At 38.6% G+C, this 20,181-nt stretch overlaps 1 protein-coding gene across 2 annotated transcripts in view; it reads left to right on the top strand.

The window, feature by feature from the left end:
• The window catches only part of LOC128623034 (NACHT, LRR and PYD domains-containing protein 12-like), a 393,909-nt gene that overhangs the window by 329,641 nt on the left and 44,087 nt on the right, over positions 1-20,181 (top strand). Inside the window, exons 1-4 of one of the 2 annotated variants that reach the window (XM_053649881.1) lie at positions 10,224-10,325; positions 12,872-13,006; positions 13,245-13,358; positions 19,830-19,946. The exons of the other annotated variant lie outside the window; for it this stretch is intronic. Of the exons in view, the coding sequence (XP_053505856.1) occupies positions 12,954-13,006; positions 13,245-13,358; positions 19,830-19,946 (284 nt within the window). The 5' untranslated portion in view covers positions 10,224-10,325; positions 12,872-12,953. Of the gene's footprint in view, positions 1-10,223; positions 10,326-12,871; positions 13,007-13,244; positions 13,359-19,829; positions 19,947-20,181 lie in introns of those variants that run through there. 2 annotated transcript variants of the gene reach the window in all.

Genomic DNA, 20,181 nt, shown 5'->3' with positions numbered 1-20,181 from the left:
AAACAATCAATTAGCGACAGAAATTCCTTAGCTGCCACAGAGTCACTCTGGTCCACATGAATGTTAAAGTCTCCCAAGGTTAAAATTCTGTCAAATTTCATTCTCAACATTGACAGGAAGTCAGCAAACTCTGACATAAAAGCTGCATGTCTTAGCCTTAGGTGGTTTATAGACTGTAGCAATGATAGTAGATATAGGAGCGGAAATACTCAAGACCTGGCATTCAAATGATGGAAAGTGGGGAACGGACACAGAGCTTATGTTGAACTTCAGGTTGTAAACCACAATAATGTCTCCGCCTCTGCCAGATAACCTCGGTAGGTCAAATACTCCAAAGCCCGCTGGAGGGATCTGGTTGAACAGGAGGCCATCATTTTCTTTATGCCAGGTTTCGGTTAAAAACAACAAGTCCAGCTTTTTATCTGTAAGAATATCCAATAAAAGCAGCTCCTTGTTATTCACGGACCGCACATTGACTAATGCGGCATAAGCCAGGCTCTGAAGCGGAGATGACAGTGGTTTAATCTCCATGCAGGGAACCGATATTAAATTACTGTGATCAACACCAGTATGAAACAGTTTGTTGGTCTTACATCGACAGGGAGGGACAAAGATGTTAGGAGCGGATGAGACAGCAAACCCCCGATGGACATATGGTTTAGGACGTAGCAAATGTTGTGGATAAAAATGACATGAAATAAACACGAGGGAGACCTAGTATAAGTAATATGTAATTTTATTGAAAATTCACAGGACTGGTTGGATTCACACTTTAAGATCTTTAAGAGTAACACACTATGGTTTTTAGTCACAGAGAAATATAAGAGCTGAGGAGTGCAGGCTGAGAAACACACACACTCTCGTACAGTCAAGGGCGGGCGTGCAGACATAACACACCCAAAGGCCCCAACGCACACACATAACATTAGGAGATAACAACATGAGACTAAGGTCTCTCTAAATTGTTTTCTCTCTCTCCCACTTTCAATCCTAATGGTAGTCAGAAAGTCCTCTTTCAAAACATCATGGTAAATTTGATAAGCCTTTTTTTAAACATCATGGTAATGTAGATGAGCTCTTTTTAACCCTATTGGTATTGAAATCATAGTCTTTCTAAAATATATTGGTTATCTACTGTGTAAATACAGTATAAATACTGGAGCTTGAGCTCCAGGTGTCAGATCACTTCTGAGAATTCTCATTGGTGTGGATCTCGTGAGGTGGAAATAAAATCCGGAACTTTGCTTCTTCTCACTCACGGCTGGTGTCTTTTTTCTATCTCCACCTGGGTTCACAGATGTGAGTATTTGCTTCTCTGTTGAATTTTAAGTGTCTTTGGGTAATAGGCTAAATTTGGGCCAGCATTTGGCACCCCAGATGGGACTGGGTTAAGATCTATATTATGTCTGTAATCTCTCCCGTGGGACTTCACTCTCTAAGCAACAGATAGGCCATGTAGGGGAAAAAAAGGTATTGCAGACGCCTGTTATTTCAAAGTTCTGGTTTAGTGATCTGTTGCTATGAGTGGGAAGCCCCGGGGTGGGAAGAAAGACTAAAGTTGGTCTCCAAAAGAACCTTGAGTGAGTGAGAAGAGGTAAGAGAAGTGTGAACCGATTGTAATTGTATAAGGGCTATGAATAAGGTTCATAAGACTGTTTAATGAAATTGTATGTGTTGTGTGAGTGAAAGTCCTGCAATACTGCTGGTTAAAGATTCCAGGGCTGGATAGGAAGCAGGTGGATATGAGGCCTCAAACCCCAGATACCGGCCACTAGAGGTGGCGGCTGCATTGGTGGGAGACCCCTAACACCGCTGGATTGAGTCCAGGTCTGGATAGAGAGGGGTATAAATCCTGGGCCCAGGTCCGGGTCACGCAACTTAGGGAACGGACCCAGCGTGCCCGGTGTATGAATGTGTAATAACAAATGTGTGTGCTTATAATATGAGTGTGGTGTGAGAGCGTGCATGCATGCGCGATAAGCTCTGAAACTTAGTTTTGGAGACAGGGAAAAATGTATTCATTAGTGCTCTGAACATGAGCTCCATACATAAGGAGATATGTGTGTTGGATAAGCTTTGAAAATTAGTTTCGGGGAAAGTTGCATTTAATTTATATGACTGTAAGCTTCATACATACGGAGCTGGTGTGACGGTGCTTTATACTCTGAAACCTCAATTGTGTGTATGTAATAAAATAAATATGTGTAATAGTGTGTGAATATAATATGTGTATGTGAGCTTGCAGGCGTTGTTGATAAAAAAGGAGTGTATGTGTGTGTTCCTGTCTGTTCTTATCTGCGCAGGCAGGCCTGCCGTCTGTGTGGAAGAAAGAAGAAAAAAAAAGGAAAAACAATACTGTGTGTGTGCTCTTCAGATTGAGCTGGGTAACACAGAACATTGTGAGATATTTTTGCTTTTTTTTTTAATGTTTTGAACCTGGTACAGACTTTCTGTGAGTCGGGTGTGACTGTGTGTATTATAATTACTTTGGTATCAATAACTGCTGTGTGAGTGTTTTAAAAATTGGGGAGCATTCAAGAACATTGTAAATATTTTAGACATCTGCCAGACTGCCTATTGTGTAAATAAGAACTTCTAGACCTGTAATATATAACAACATATTCCCAGATTGTGTGATCCAGGGAAGAAGGAAGACTGAAGGTGGGGGGAAAAAAAAGTGTGCATTTTCAAGCCATTGTTGAGAAATGAGTGAGTCAGTCCATTTGGACCTTTCATTTATATTCCATAAATTATGAATGTGTTGTTTAGTTAAAGGCCCCAAAATGACAATAATATAATTTTTTGCGAAAGCTGCCGCAGGGCCTACGCAGATGATGGCCCCAACTCAGTCTGGGGAGAGCCAGATATATATATATATATATATATATATATATATATATATATATATATATATATATATATATATCTTTAAACATATTTCTGTAAAAATTAAAATCAATCAGTATTTTTTGATGTTATCAGTCCGGAGAGAACTTTACTGGCAGTTTATGTGTTGTGCCACGTTGTTTCTTCTGCACAGGCATATCAACATCTTTGCCTGACTAATGATAAAATTGATCAGCTGACATTTGAACCTGTTCCTTGTGAGTGAGGTACTTAACAAATTAATAAAAACCTGAAAAGTAAAACAGACCCGAGGTTACGGTCTCTGCCTAACTCTGAGGCCAAATCACCAGGACCGAAGTGAGACATGTGCAATGTGGTCCGTATCAGGCTAAGTCACATTCCCCCCTGTTGAGATAATGTTGAGCCTAAACATTTGGTTTTAGAGAGCACTGTACCTTCACAGCAGTATTAAAATGTAGGTAAGTCAAATGAACTGACCCACTAACAAGAGCTGGAATAACCATAACTAATTTGTGTATCTGTGATTCCTATACGCGTACGTGTCTATACATTGTTAAGCAGTGTAAGTGTGAGTTCTTCTGGCGTGTGGTATTCATGTTGCATAATGATGAATGATTTCTGCATATTTTCTCTTTAAATGCTGGTTATGTCCAGTGATGAATAATTAGTAAGATCAGATGGCAGTAGTAGTCTGCATATTTTAAACTCTCTGTAAGGTGTTGTATGTCTGTTACAGATGTGATATCTGAGTCTGTAACATTAGAATAAGGTGGTGATTACTTAAGGTGGAATTCGGGTTCTGCAGATAGTACGAGTATCTGGATTAGGCAGCCTTGCATAATGGTTCCTTTTGCTGACATGTTGTGCTGATGTGAGTTTGTGAGTTAGTTTAATTACAGTCTCTTTGCAACAGTGTAGTTTGAAGTGATTTGTTTCTTTTCTGAACTGTAGATTGGTGAATAGAATAAAGTAGTTGTGTAAATATACAAATATATATATATATATATATATATATATATATATATATATATATATATATATATATTATACGGTGTGCTATGGATATGTCATATAACGTATACGAGTTGCAATATTTAAATAATACAGAGCAGTGGTCACAAACTCGAGGAATGGAGCATATACTGCACAATCTGTGAAGTGAATTGATAAATCGTTAGACGGTAGCTGTGACTGAGCTGTGAACTGGATGCAGGTGTGTGTGATCTGGGAATTGCAGTCCATGGCAGCCATGTTTGTGGACCACAGTGCAGGATGGGAAATGTGGTTTGTGACATGAGTAGATTTAACACTACCTTAATATGGTCAAATACAGTTTAAATGAAATGGATACATTTATAGAAGGAATCTTATGCCTTTTCACAAATGGGCGCTCAACCAAGGAAACAAATTGGTGGTAAATTGAAACAAAGCTCATAGATGATAAATTTTATTTTAGACTAAGTTAAATACATATTCACATTACTCCTAATTAGATATATTTAAATAAAGTGAACACAATTTAAATGTCATGTATGAAGGGTCTGAGTGATATTTTGAGTGTGGTACAGTTGTCAGTTAATAAGGGTCAAAGGGGTGCATGCATGTCTACCATTTAGACTAAACACTATTGTTGTACACAGTAAAAACAAATTCAATAGCTTGTTTTGAATAAAAATTAGTGGGATAAAAGTGCCTAGAGAACTGTAAATACATGTCTAGATCTCAACCTCATTTACTCTATTTTTTTTAGTTCTGTATTATTGGGATTATCACTCGTTAGCACAGATGGGATATTAACATGTTAGGTCAGTGTACATCACAAATAGTCCTAGACTAAAGGAATTTGTTTTTCATGCACCAGAAGGATATTAAGAAAGGAAATCAGGAAGGGAGAAGAATGAATCTTTGCCAATTGGGTTTGTATTTTTTGAAGTCAACAGACTAGAACTCTTTTACAGATTAACTAAACATGAGAGTGGAAGACCCCTTTATGAGAGATGTTATTCCTTTGATTAGAGAAGTTGAGATTACTTCAATAATTTTTAAATGATTTGATAGACCAACATTATTTAATCTCTGCAGCAATATTTCATGATCCACTGTGTCGAAAGCCTTTGATAAATCGACAAAGAGGGAAGTGCAGAAGGTACCGTGACATTGTTTTAGGACTTTCAAAACAGCTGTTGTGATGATATGTTTTTATGACCTTAGACTTTTTTGCAAACTGATAACATGTAAACGGTTCACTGAAAAGGCTTTCTAAAAGGGACATAGGACAGGAGGCTAGGAACAATGTGTGTGCTCTGTAAACATCAGAAGTCTCCTCATTTTGAATGTTTAATGGCTTTCTGCATTATTAAAATCAGTATACAGTGAATCACTTGAAAAGTATTCACCATTTTTAATAGGCCTAGATCTGGTGCATAAATTGAACATTTAATGAGGAGTTTTGCAGTTGTGTGTTCCCAGTTGTCTGTCTCCAGTTTCCAAATTGGACAGTGATGATGGCACCCCTCATCCTGAACTTGCTAACATACTGGGCACATTATGGGCTACATAAGGTTGAAGCACGGCAAGGAACATGTACACTGTAATAAGCTAAAGTGAAGTATAGTCATCCTGTGTCCTGTAAACAATATCTTCAATCCTCAGAAAAGGATGAAGGAACATGCCCACTTAGTCTAGCATTATTACAGCAAGCTGTGATAACAAATGCGATAAGTTCTGCAATACAACCCACCCAGTAACCAATGTTTAAGGCTGGAAGAGGATGGCATTTTACACAAAAGTTGCACAGTCAATTAACTAGTCATCACAGTATCTCCATTATTTATAGTATGTTGTATATATATATATATATATATATATATATATATATATATATATATATATATAATTATATATATAAAATGTCCCTAGTGTAACCCATTCCATTCCACATGATATTATTATTGATCAGTGCTTTTTCCAAGTGACTGCATGTGAGAGCTCAAGGCCGTTACTCCGCTTAACATTCCTAGATCAGTAGTACACCTGGGAGCGTCTCCTTCGGGGGCTGTGGGCTCCCCTGCGGTGTACTCCTCTGTGGTCATAGACTCCCTTGCACGCTCCCAAAGCCGACAGGACATGATTGGGGTCATCCTCTGCCCCATGAAAGCACAACAAATGTTCCTGGACGTTATCAAGTATGGTCTGCAGTGGATCACTGATTGCTCTCTACATGACAAAATCCTGAGATCCGGGTGTTCTTTGGACAAGCCTGACATTGAATGGACTTATGCTCGGTACCTGTACTATGGCTGGCAAACTTCAACAAAGACTTTGTCTTACATGTGACTGAAAGGGGGGACGCCACTGGGGGGGTCCCGGCTCCGGAGTATGGGGCGCTTGCAGGGCTGTAGTTTATGTATTGAAAACATTGGATTTGGTGGCACAAGGATTGCCAGCACGGTGCGTGCCACGGCTGGAGATGCTCTCTTAGTGCAGATCACTGGGAAAATTGCTCTCTCACACATCGATCTTACACTCATCACACCAGGTCATTTCTATTTTGAAAGAACAGGATATGGGGATATGTCTATGTGCCACCCAAAATGAAATTCTTAAACCTATTAGTGTGCCTAACACACCAACTGTAGTGTTGTATTGCCTAATTAATTCTGTGGAGCCAGTCACTGAGAACACTCACGATTGCCTAGCCGAAATTCATATTTCCTTGAGCTTAAAAGTCTGAAGTTTCGAGTCTGAAATTTCACAAACATTATGAGCACCCTGATCTGCCCAATTGGCTGAATTAAAAGCTATCACTACAGAGTGCAACCTGGTTAAGGGTAGAATTGCTAATATATAAATATATAGATAAATACTGACGTTTATGCCCATGGATTGTGTCATTGGTTTGGAATTGTGCGAATGCAGTGAGGTTTTAGAATAAGTTGGAACTCCACTTTAACATACCGAGCAAATAGTTAATTGAATTCTAATTGTACCTTCTGCACTTTGCACTGTATGTATTACAGATGCCCATAGTTTTAACCAGTGTGCGAGGGGGAAGGTAGAGGAATGATCTCTGTACTTACAGACAACGGTGGAGGATAATCTGAGTGTGATATTTGTGCTCAAAATTTTTTTTCCTTGACCAGGGATAGGTCCTAGATCTGGCATACCATCTCAAGTTTAACGTAATTTGTGTTGATACTATTTCGGTAGATGGTCTACCTCTTGCACTAATGACCTATTGCATGCAGACTAACAGCAATATGTATCTAACACCGCGTGAAGTGCTTATGGGTCGACCCATGTCTGTGTCTGTTCCTTATGAAGGACTGCCACTGGAGTAATTGCAGATGGATCAAAAACATATATGAGACAACTAACTATTATGTATGAAGCTATCTATTCACAGGAAAAGAGCTGGGTGCATTGTTATGGGTGAGGCGTTACCGACTCAATGGGGGGAGGTGTTCACCCGGAGAGGGAGACCAGGAGCAGCGAGAGAATGGCTGAAGCTGACTACAAGGCAGCAGCTGACTACAAGAACATGCGACCCCCGATCCCCGGAGGATGGTCGATCCTCCAATGACGAGGTGGTGGGGAACACGTGAAGGTCCGGTACGAAGCTGCTGTCAACGGGGGGTCTGCCCTCAAGAGACATTATTGTAGAACTCTCAAGTCAATGGCAGACCAGGATGAGAAGATGTGATGATCCATACCCTGGGTGTAAGTGCTAGCCTAACCTCTCCCCAAAGGGTGGCTCTCTACAGTATGTAAAGTGCTTGAGCTGAAGACAACCAGCATACAGAGAGATACTGCCAACAGAGACTGTCAAGTTGTATTGTTATAAAATGTTTGTGATATGACCTGTGACATGTGATGTGCAACAAAGTGTGACGCACTCAGGCACGAGAAAAGTATAATGGTGCTGTCGAGCACATAGTGCTGGCAGGGTGGGAATTTTTCCTCATAGGAGGTTTTTTCGCCCACCCTTGACTGCGAAGGTTTGGGGTTTTATTATTTTTTTTTGGGGAAGCAAGACTCTGCAGGTCCCGACAAATACAAAACTGTGGGCATACTTCAGTGTAGCGTAGAAATGGTTACTGTAAGGGACCCATTTGATTACGAGGATGAGCGCAGGAATTATGGCTTCCTTAGAGTAATCCTCCGACAGCTAGCGGGGGACAGCCATGGGGTGCGGCAGAACCAGTTTCTCCACAGATACCTGCTTAATTAAGGTAGTTTATGAGGCTTTATAGCCTCAGATGGGGGAATGTTGTGGATAAAAATGACATGAAATAAACAGGAGGGAGACCTAGTATGAGTAATATGTAATTTTATTGAAAATTCACAGGACTGGTTGGATTCACACTTTAAGATCTTCAAGAGTAACACACTATGGTTTATTAGTCACAGAGAACTATAAGAGCTGAGGAGTGCAGGCTGAGAAACACACACTCTCGTACAGTCAAGGGCGGGCGTGCAGACATAACACACCCAAAGGCCCCAACGCACACACATAACATTAGGAGATAACAACATGAGACTAAGGTCTCTCTAAATCATTTTCTCTCTCTCCCACTTTCAATCCTAATGGTAGTCAGAAAGTCCTCTTTCAAAACATCATGGTAAATTTGATAAGCCTCTTTCAAAACATCATGGTAAATTTGATAAGCCTTTTTTTAAACATCATGGTAATGTAGATGAGCTCTTTTTAACCCTATTGATATTGAAACCATAGTCTTTCTAAAATATATTGGTTATCTACTGTGTAAATACAGTATAAATACTGGAGCTTGAGCTCCAGGTGTCAGATCACTTCTGAGAATTCTCATTGGTGTGTATCTCGTGAGGTGGGAAAAAAAATCTGGACCCTTGCTTCTTCTCACTCACGGCTGGTGTCTTTTTTTCCTATTTCCAACTGGGTTCGCAGATGTGAGTATTTGCTTCTATGTTGAATTTTAAGTGTCTTTGGGTAATAGGCTAAATTTGGGCCAGCACAATCCAGCATCTCGACAGAGTTTGTAAGAGTCTTTGGCTAGACAACAAGAGCTCTGTTTTAAATTCAGAAGCTGGTGTGTAGTGTACCTTAAGGCCATGGTCATTAAGTGCACACTCACAGCCGGGCCAAGGCGTTGATACTCCGAAGCGTACTGTGAGCACAAAGTTGTACAATCCACAAACGCAGCCAGACTGAGACGTTGATTCTGCGATGCACACTGCAGGTTATTCTAGGTGGATTACAGAAATAAAAACTACAGTCCAAAGTATATAAAATGGCACCACCACATCACAGCTGTAGGGGCACTGAAAACAATAAAACTTAAATAACTCACTGTTATTTAAAACAATATGACTTAAATAAACCAACAATAACAAACAAAATGGTGACAGGAGTGGCAGCAAAACGTGCCAGGGAGGGTACCCTGTTAATCGGAACCGGAAAAGCTGAAGTAAACCTGCCGCAGCCTGTCTGAGAGTGAGTTTTGACTTTTAGGGTTGGGCTAAATTGTACTGCTGCAAAGGGAAGGGGTACACTGGATTTATGATGAATTCAAGTCAACAGAATTTATCCTTTATCAGAAATGTATCCAAACACTCTTTGGCTTAAGATAGAATGACTTCAAATAATTGTGTGAGTGCTAAACTATTGTGATCCAAATCTTTATATAGTTTTCTTCTTCGTCTTCTTCTCACATTTTTAAGCATCTTTTTCTGCATACTTACAACATTGTGCATGTTCCCTATGGACATGCACAACAGAGACAGACATGGGATGCCAGTTTGATAGTAAGAGACTACCACATGCCTCCTCTGATAGATGTGGAGTAACCTTGTTTTCATTGCCCCTTGCAGAGTTTTCCATCGCTGGCCTGATGACTTCTATTATTCTAATAATTGAAATCAAGTTATTCATTATATGTGCACTAACTTTACAATGAAATACTGATCTTGTTTACATCTAAATGCTGTAGACATACTTAAAAAGAGACAGTAAGTATAAAAACACAACACACAATCCTAATATAATAATAATAAAACTAATAGTAGCACCATACAGTTATTTCATTATTATATTATTACATTACTATATTTTATTAAGCAATAATGTAAAATATATAGTTTGGCAAATGTTTGTCCCTTTGAGTAAATACATTTATATTGTGAACATCAGCAATATCTCCTTTTTTATATCTTTATTCACTGTAGAAATTCAGAATACAATATTTACTTCAACCACTGATTGCAAGAGTCAGCTCCCAACGTTCACCAAAAGATCCGATTCAAAGAGTCGAATCATTCCCCGAACGACTCATCTCCTGTAATGAATCCTCCTTCCTAAAGTGAAAGTGTTTCTCCTTCAGCCTGCACTCCATGTTGTGGAGCTGTTGGAAAAGTTTAAATATATATTTTTAAGGCAGAAACATATATTAATGTCACACAACAAGGACTGTTGACTAAAGGTGAGTGATTTCTTTATTATAAAAGAGTTTACATAAGAAGAATGCGGATATATTGTAAATAAAACTCATGTAAAATCAGCTGTAGGAAATCTGCGCGTGTGAGGTACAGGTTCTGCCTTACCTGTAAAACAGGTTTTTATGGCGTATGTACTATATAGACCTTTTAACTTCTTCTCTTCAAAATGTTTGGGGAATATAGCTTTATAAGTGTGGAGCAAACATTATATATATATATATATATAAATATATATATATATATATATATATATATATATATTACTGTCACAATTCTCTCAGTTGCAGTCTGAAAGCAGAAGTCGGTGTGTCTACTGGCTGTAAATAGGTGTTTTATCAGAGTCAACAGAGCCTGAAATGGAATTTGTAATATTTGTAAAATAAATCATTTAAAAAAAATGTAGAAAGAAAGAAAGTACAAATTCAAGCTGTCAAAAATTCAGGTGTCAGAGGAGCAGCTCAGTGGCATTTTCACAGTTTTAAGTTGCTTTTATTGCTTTTTCTTGATATAAAATCTAATTAAACTAAAGTGTTACTTGTTTAGTTTGCTGTCATTATAAGATATAAGAAACTGCTTGACTTCTAGAAGACTTATTTTTCATCAGCGAACCCCGCCCCCTTCCAAATATTTTTTTTTTTACATTTTACAAATAAATTATAATAAAATTAGTAAATTCAATTCAATATATTTAAGATGGCCAAATGAAGATTACTTGAATATTTTATATTAAAAGCATAAATGTATTTTAGCATTTCCATTTTAGGATGCGCATGGTATTATTCACTTCTGTAGGAGTGAGTTAAAGCTCTTGATAAGGGCGTCTGCCAAATGCTGTAAATGTAAATACACACACTCTCAACTTGTATTTTTTTACTAAATTTTGTAAGTGACCATTGTATTGTGTTTTGAATACATTACGTTCGTGTTCCAGGTTGCTCTAATGTACAAAATCAGCTGCTCCTTCTCTCTGCTTTGAACACACGGTTATTGCGATGTAATAGCTGCACACGCGTATTTTCCACATGGCTAGTCTAACCTAGTTTAACCACACTGGGTTTTGATGAGGGCGCCATCAATACCAATTCATTAATATAATAGCTATGCCTTAACATTTGTCATATAGATGAATATGCATAATGATATGAATAAGCATTACAAGCCTACTCATGGTAGACAAAACCAGCAAAAGAACAAAAACAGCATTTAACAGATGGTTAGCTAATTTAGCCACCTAATCTAGATATCATGTCACTCAACACATACTAACATGATTAACCAGAGCAGTTTATTTTAAAAATGTAATCTAACAATTGCAATCTAACTTTCATTCACCTTTTACTTTATACTTTATATTTTAATGTATAATTTACAGGCATTAAGTATAAACACACAAACCATTATCATCCCAAAAGCATCCAAAAAGAGATTTTACATCATTACACTATTTTTACTGTCCTGGTGATGACATGATACCATTGTCAGGAATTTGTAGTGGAGGTGGATGCAATTGCAGATTTTATTTATGTGAAGTATAACCAAACAACCTAAACAGGGAAAACAAGAACCATAGGCCTAAACATACAGGGAAACAAGGCAAAAACATCCAGACTATAAGCAAGACTTAAGCAAGGGTAGGAACGATGTCCTCAGTGGAGCAAGGAGGTAGACTGACATCCTCAGCAGAGTAAGAATGAAGAGCGACATCCGAAGTGCAGCCTGATAGCGTAGTAACATCCGAGGCAGAGCAGGGAGACAGAGTGATGCCCATGGTGAGGCCGTGAGCCTTAATGGCATCCTGAGAAATGTGACATGCTGGGACTGATGGCAAGTGTAGTTCAGTACCCCTTTGGCGTTATCATGATAGCTGTTACTCTGAAGCAGTGGTCTTATAGCAGAATTGGCACTTCTGTTAATACAATGCTTTATCACAGCACAGTAAATAAATAACACTATAAAGTTGCATTTTGTCCTGTTAGCCCCATTCCCCTTTAACCATTCAGATGTATGAAATGTGATTTAATTCATCAGTCAAAAAACATCGTTGGATGTGCGTCGGTAAGTGAAATCTGTGTGTGAGTGTATGTGTGCGGGGAGGGTGTTTGTGGGTGTGGGTGTCTTGACTACGTTGACACAATTGCGTCTTCCCCCTCTCCAGGATTGAGATCCTAAAAATGTGCATGGTTGTTGTGAGCGGTTGTGCACTGGCATTTAAGGGTGATTTTAAAATATAACCCTTAGAGGAGCTCAGACCCCAGTGAGAATGTATGACGTGCAGTGAGGAAACAGAAATACTTCTGCAGCCTAATGCAAAATTCACGGCCACAGATCAGGATAAAGCGCTTACTGAAAATAAATGAATTAATGATTTGGTGATAAGAATGTGAGGGTCAGTCCCTGTGCATACGCCGATCACTCAATACTGTAAGCACAGGATTATTCTTTTTCACTAAAAGAGCAACATATATCTTTAGGGCAAAGATGTGAAAATTATTGTGAAGTTTACTTGCACATTTGTTTGTGTGTTTTCTAGGAGTGTAATCCACTCCAGCAGAAGAAATCAGACTCTTCAGGACTCAGCTGTGTGTTTGTGCAAACTTTACTAATAATCAAAGATGGAGACTCCTGATCTGGACACAGATAATGTTTCCCCGCCCTCAAAAAACAGGTAAACTACCATTTTTTTTGTATTTAGTCATTAAATATTCATATCTAAATTATTTATTGTGTATATATGAAGGGAATAACTTAACCAAAGTTTTTAATGATAATAAAAAGCTAACAGTCACCACTTAATAATAGATTCTGTTCATTATAAGTAAAATTAAGTTGTCGTTAAAGTAATAAGTTAAAAACTGTAAATAGTGTATATAAATCACTAAAGGACTGTCTGTAATGTTGTGCAGTAAATTCCAGGAAAAGAGATCAGAATCACCAGCACCCAGCTGTATCTCCATGAAGAGTGATAGGTCTATGTATGATCCTCTGGATTTTAAACATGGAGACTCCTCACTACACAGGTAACATCTCACTGCTAAAGTCACAGTTAAAGGGAAATTCCAGCATAACACTAGAATTTAATATATTATTTATCGTGGAATGTAGTATTCTGTTGTACGGGACTGTATCGCTTACTGCCTGCATTTTAGCAGAATTACTAGATTTGGGAATTTCTACTGTGTATAACCAAGAAGGTCATTTAAAGGTCATTTAATATGCGAATCATGTCTCTTTCTAACCAGGTTAGAAATCTTGTTTACAAACAGTAAAGTGGTCTCCTCAGTGGTGATGTAAAATTATAGATATTTGAGTGTGCAATAGCACTTCAAATCATAGAACTATTAAAGAGATTTGAAAGTGGAGTTTCTGGATTTTTCCACTGAAAAAGATGCAAAAGAAAAAAGTGATTCTGTCTGTCTTTAGTACAAAACTGATGAAAAGAAACGCCATGTCCAGAACAAAAGGAGCCTAGCTGCAGTAGGAGAACTAGTTAATGTCCACTAGCAAAAACTTGTCTTCACCCATGTAACTACTAGTAATATCGCTAGCAAGGTCATTAACACAAACGTAAATAATCATGTAACATTGCTATCTAACATTATATTAGCTGCTTTTGTGATACCAAATTCAGTTATTTGGCTCAGTGAAACTGTGAAAGGCCTACAGGTGTGGCCTTTAAGAATGCGTGTTTTTTTCACGAGGTTTCACACGATTCATCACGTGTGATCACGTGATACCCTGAAGGCCCGCTTCTTAGAATTTAAATGAATTTGTTGTGCTTCACACAATAACCACCAGGTGGCGCATGGAACAACAGACTGTAGCTGAATACAGTACATTAAAAAAAAAAAAAAGGAATGTGTGGTCAAATGGTTCACATAAAGCATTACATTTCTCATCAAAACTTATAAAATCTAATTTAAACAAGTTTCTAATTAAAAGATTTAATTATATAAAGTGAGCATGATTGAGTCACATAGTACAGTGTAACATTTGTACGCCAGCGACTATGGTTCGAGCCTTGGCTCAGTTTAGTACTTTTTTTAATTACCGTGGATTTTTTTTTTCACTTTAGAAAGTTCCTGAAAGTAACACTGAATGAAAATAATTATAGTACCTGTACTGTGTGAATCGATCAAAATTTAACCAAATATTTCTGGGCTGGTCTGTGATGGTCATCTCTCTGAGCCGTATCAGTTCCCCTTCCAGCACTGTGAATCTTTCTCTCATGTCAGTGCAGTAACAGTATGGATGGGGTTCTTTGGTTTGTTCAGTGCTGGGGGGATGTCTATGCTCATCTGAGAGGGAGGTGGAAGCAAGTAGTCTGACTCCTCTGTTTGTCATTGGTAATGGGCTCTTGCTGTGCTCTTTCTTTGATCTTGAGGAAGTTTTGTTCAAAGAGCCAGTGGATGCTTTTACTACAACTATCCCTGTTGCTTTGTATTTGGTGATGCTGATAGTTGTTGTGTCTTCCTCGTTTTTTTATTTTCAGCTGGAAACCCCCACAGATGCCTTTTCTTTCAGCAGAGGGAAAATCTGAAATTATGGCCCTGTGCCATGCATTGGGTTTATTCATGTAAAAAAAAAAAAAAAAAAAAAAAAAAATCAGGTTGCTGGTACTGCTATCCTTATGGAGGTCTGCAAATAGAGTCTCTGGATTTTCTATTAGTCTCTTATTTTTGTAAACTTTCTGTGCAGTTTCATTTTAAATATAATTTGGTTAGTTCAGTGGAAAGTCCTCCACACTTTAGGTTTGTGTGGGCCTAGGTTTATGGGCCATTTGTACCTGTGCATGGGGTTGGGTGTTAATAATTCCTTCTGTTGTTTTGGCCAATACGCAGTCACACCTTCCTTTTCACACCTTCAACATGTAGGTCGGCTGGTCAGGTAGAGCTGAACCCTTGTAGAGCAAATGTTCAGTGGGTATAAAGTCGTGGTGGAAAGTAATAATATAGATATCAGCTGCTTGAGCTGAGTGAATAAAAACCAGTAAACTAAAGCACTTTACTAGCAGGTTAATTAATTCACCCAAGAAGCCTGCATCTTCTGCCCTACCTATTATATCAGACACTTCCACACTAAAACTGTGTACTGTTCTGCGCTACACTGTCACTTACTGTAGCTGTTGTCCTGTTTTAGTAGATATTTTACTGTCCTGTGTTTTTAGCACACGTCTGCATGTGCGTCTGCATGTGCGAATGTGTAGATCTTATTTACTTCTGTGTCGTTTCATGTGGTTAGTGTGTTGTTTTATGTAGCACCATGGTCCTAGAGGAACGTTGTTTCATTTCACTGTGTACAGTACCAGCTGTGTATGGTTGAAATGACAATAAAACCACTTGAACTTGAACAAACACATCCAATAAGAGGTTAATCAGATTAATACATAACATAGACACATTATAACAACCTGCATCTGTACAAAATTATATGAATACACAACTATACACAGAGGTGGGCAGAGTATCCAAAACATTTACTCAAGTACAAGAAAAACAACTTATAAAAATAATTACTCAAGTAACAGTAAAAGTAATAATGTTAATAATTAGTAATAGTAAGAGTAATAAAGTATACAATGAGAAGACAACTCAAGTAGCAAGTTACTAGTTACTTCATATATGATTAAAATGAAGGGAAAATCCTGAATTTCTGACTACATATAAAATGGTATGTGTGTGTGACCTCTCCAGGATTGAGACGCTAAAATCGTGCAAGGTTGTTCTGAGTGGTTGCAGCATATTGCAAGGCTCGCAACCTCATACGTAATTTAAACTAATTATTAAAACAACATATATTCTTAATATTTAAGAGGAACAGCACAAAATGTAGCAAAGTAAAACTGCCCTTCTGTGATTAAAAATGACTTTGAGTAAGAGAATAAGTATGGCCAGATAACTATTAAAAGTATTTTTTTTTTCAAAAAGTGACTGAAGTAAATGTAGTGCATTACTACCCACCTCTTAGTATCTGTGATAATCAGAATGTGTAAATTCCCCTGTGAATATGCTCTTTCTGTAACAACACATTTGATAAATGTTGCTACATGTTTAAATTAATACATAAAATGTTTGAATATTTGGTTTAATTTTGATCGATTCACACAGTACAGGTACTATAACTATAGTATTTAAATGAACATGGGTAAACTGTGTGTGGTAGAATAATGCAGTGTTTTGTATATGTATATTATTGCATTATTTGTATAATAACGCAATGTGGCTGTTGCAGAATGTCAATCCTCAACTCAGGTGAAGTTAAATTTTATTCAGGGCACTGAAAATATATGATCAAATCATGTTTGATGTACAAAAAAAATTACGTTAATGTCACTCAAATCACGTGGAACCGATGTACAAATTTGAATTAAGTAAATTCAATGAGCTTTTGTTCAGTGTGTGGACTTCTGTTTTCACTTTAAACCAGCTTTTTTTAAATAGTAAAATGTTTAATCTAAGAAAAGAACAAAAGTTTCCATTGGCAAGAAAGGAGAAGATGGAATTCATTCAACGTTACATTGAGGCACTTTCTACAGTGGAAAAAAAAAAACACTCATTAAATAAACACACTCAACTGAACTGAGGCTCAATCCCCAGTTGCTGGCGTACTAAAGCCTGCATGTCAGCACAGCGCTAATCTAGCACACAACTATAGCCATGTTAATTTAAATACTACAGTTATTGTACATGTACTACATGACTCGATTACACTCACTCTTATAATTTTGTTTAAATTAGGTTATCATAAATTTTGATGAGAAACGTAATATTTTATGTAAACCATACGGTATGCAATATTTTTTTCTTAAATCTAACCGACCACACATTCCATTTTTTCAGGCTCGACAATGTTTAATGTGCTCTGCTGCTTGTTGCAAAATGGTTCTGAGAGAGGTTCACAGATACGTGGACCAAGCACAATCAGATCGTGCGCTTTAGTACAAGAAAGAGCACCGTTTGGTTGGTAAAAGAATATATGCTGTATACTAGAGCTGCAACAACTAATCAATAAAATAGATGATAATCGATTATGAAAATCGTTGTTAACGAATCTCATTATCGATTAGTTGGTCTGCGCCTGGTACATTTACCCATTACGTTACTTCTGTTCCGAAAACATGCTTTGGAGAGTAAATACTAAAGTTGTGTGCCAAATGATGTACTTGGTTGTCCTTGCCAGCAGATTCGGTTGTGAGCAAAACTTGGTCAACCATGTCAGCAGACTCAGGTTGATTTCAGGTATGATGGAAACTTGGTTGGTTGTGTCAACAGACTCTGGCGTGAGCATAACTCAGTTGGTTGTGATGTTGGTTTCAAGCATGAGCAGAAACTGGTTGTCTGTATCAGCAGACTCTGGTGTGATCAGAACTTGGTTGTTCGTGACATCAGTTTCAGGCATGAGCAGAACCTGGTTGGTCATGACGTCGGCTTCGACCTGGGACAGGAACTTAGCATGAGCAGAGCTTGGGTTGACCATCTCTTTGACCTGGGACAGGAACTTGGCTTGAAAGGTTGCCTCTTCGACCTTGGACAGGAACTTAGCTTGGAAGGTCACCTCTTTGACCTCTAGCAGGAACTTGACTTTATGCTGGAGCTCTGGATCTGAGACCTCCTCATGAGGCTCAAGCTGGAGCTCTGAGGTCGCCATGTTGACCTCTGGCTGGAGCTCAGCTGGTGAGACCTCCTCGTGGGTCTCAAGCTGGAGCTCTGAGGTCGCCACATTGACCTCTGGCTGTAGCTCAGCATGTGAGATCTCCTTGTGGGTCTCAGGCTGGAGCTCTGAGGTCGTCACGTTGACCTCTGGCTGTAGCTCAGCATGTGAGATCTCCTTGTGGGTCTCAAGCTGGAGCGCTGAGGTCGCCACATTGACCTCTGGCTGTAGTTCCGCAGGGGCTTTCTGTGTAGTAGTTTGTGCTTATGACAGTTGCTCTTGAAGCATTCCTTTGAGCCGAAAAATGCTTCCTGGGGACCTAGTTTCTTGCATGTAGGACATTGTAGCTGAGTCTCTTTCCAGCAACCCTCAGTCATGCATCTTGGTGGAACCTCCCCCACGTTGGCTGGAACCTGAAGCGGAGATGTGAAGGCTGCCCTGTAAATCCCCTCATTATTGGTTTTTGAATGGCATGTCAGCCTTGTTCGTCACATTGACTCATCTCAACAGTTGATCCAGGTCGTAGCTCTCGGATCCCGAAACTCCTTCAAAAATAGTTCCATGAACTGAGTTTTTTCTCCAGTCCCCTGGACCCCATGGCTGCTAGACACTGCGCCCACTGGCCCAACAAACCGGGACACCATGAACCTTATCCATTGCCTCTCGCTGGGCTTGGTGTCCTTTAGGCTCAAGAAATACGTCTGGCTGTCAACAAGAAAATAGTCCAGGTAGCCAAAAAACCAATCAAAACGATCTGCGAGATCTACGAAAGAATCTTGCGGAAACTGGATCGAAACCAAGGTGGGGATGGTTTGCGTAGCGTGATGTCTCCACCATCTTCCTGCTGCATCCATGTTAGGTGAAGTATTCTGTCACTGTATGGTAATTGAGGTGGAAGCAAGTGCAGGTAAAGATGTTTTATAAAAGGAGGCAGGCAGACAAATCCAAAACGTGAAACAGAGGCATAGTCAGAAACAGGCAATGGGTCAGGCGAATCAAAATTGAGGTCACTAGAAACGAGGTCATAACACAAAACATGAAACATGAACAGAGAAACGATAGTCGGGAAACAACCATGTAGTATCGTGGAAACTAATCTACATTAAACTAAACTATGACAACTACTATACATTATAATACTCCGCACCATGTACTGGGAGGCGAGGGGTATATATTGCAAACATAATCAGCGTTAAGTGCTGACGGCTGAAACCAATCTAGACACACACTCGAACAACAAATGACATAACAGGGAGGAGACAGAACAGAAACAAAACAAACGCACGTGTCCACAGTAAACACTGTCACAGTCATCAGAGCGTGCGCTCTCTGAGCACTCGTGCACCTGGCTCGTGCACGCGCACGCACTCCAGCTCTCTGAGCCGGCTGCAAGCTGCAGCACTGTCTAAAGGGGAGATCGTGACGTTACCTACATCATTTACAGTGATGTATTCAGTCACATCCCTAAAGACCATACAGGAAATAACCTGCAATACCTAGAATTAGAACAAGGAAAATTATACATAAACAATTAAACAAAAATACAATGTTCCTTATTGGTCACGTTGTATTTAGCACTCAAAAAAATGGTAACTTAACATGTGATTTTATTTTAGTCATTAAATATTCATATCTAAAATATTTATTGAGTTAATATGAAAGGAAAAATTTAACCAAAGGTGTTACTATTAATGAAAAGCTAACAGTCACCACTTAGCATAAATGACGTTAGACTGTGTTCATTAAAAAGTAAAATGAAGTCCTCATTAAATTAAGAAGTTCATTAAAAACTGTAAAGAGTGTATATAAATGACTAAATGACTGTCTATAATGTTGTGCAGTAAACTCCAGGGAAAGAGATCAGAATCACCAGCACCCAGCTGTATCTCCATGAAAAGTGATAGGTCTATGTATGATCCTCTGGATTTTAAAGATGGAGACCCCTTACTTCTACACAGGTAACATCTCCTCACTGTTAATGTCACTACTAAAGTCATAGTTAAAGGGAAATCTTAGCATAAACTAAAAGTTAATATATTATTTATTATAGTATGTGGTATTCTGTTGTATGGGACTGTATTGCTTACTGTCTACGTTTTAGCAGAATTGCTCATTTTATGTCATTTGTTTTCATTTGAGCACTACAATTTTCAGAATGCAAGATATTAATACGTTATTCAGCCATTGGGAATC

This window comes from Ictalurus furcatus, chromosome 19 (assembly GCF_023375685.1).
Source record: "Ictalurus furcatus strain D&B chromosome 19, Billie_1.0, whole genome shotgun sequence".
NCBI lineage: Eukaryota > Metazoa > Chordata > Actinopteri > Siluriformes > Ictaluridae > Ictalurus > Ictalurus furcatus.
This window is presented reverse-complemented; position numbering and strand designations above follow the sequence as displayed.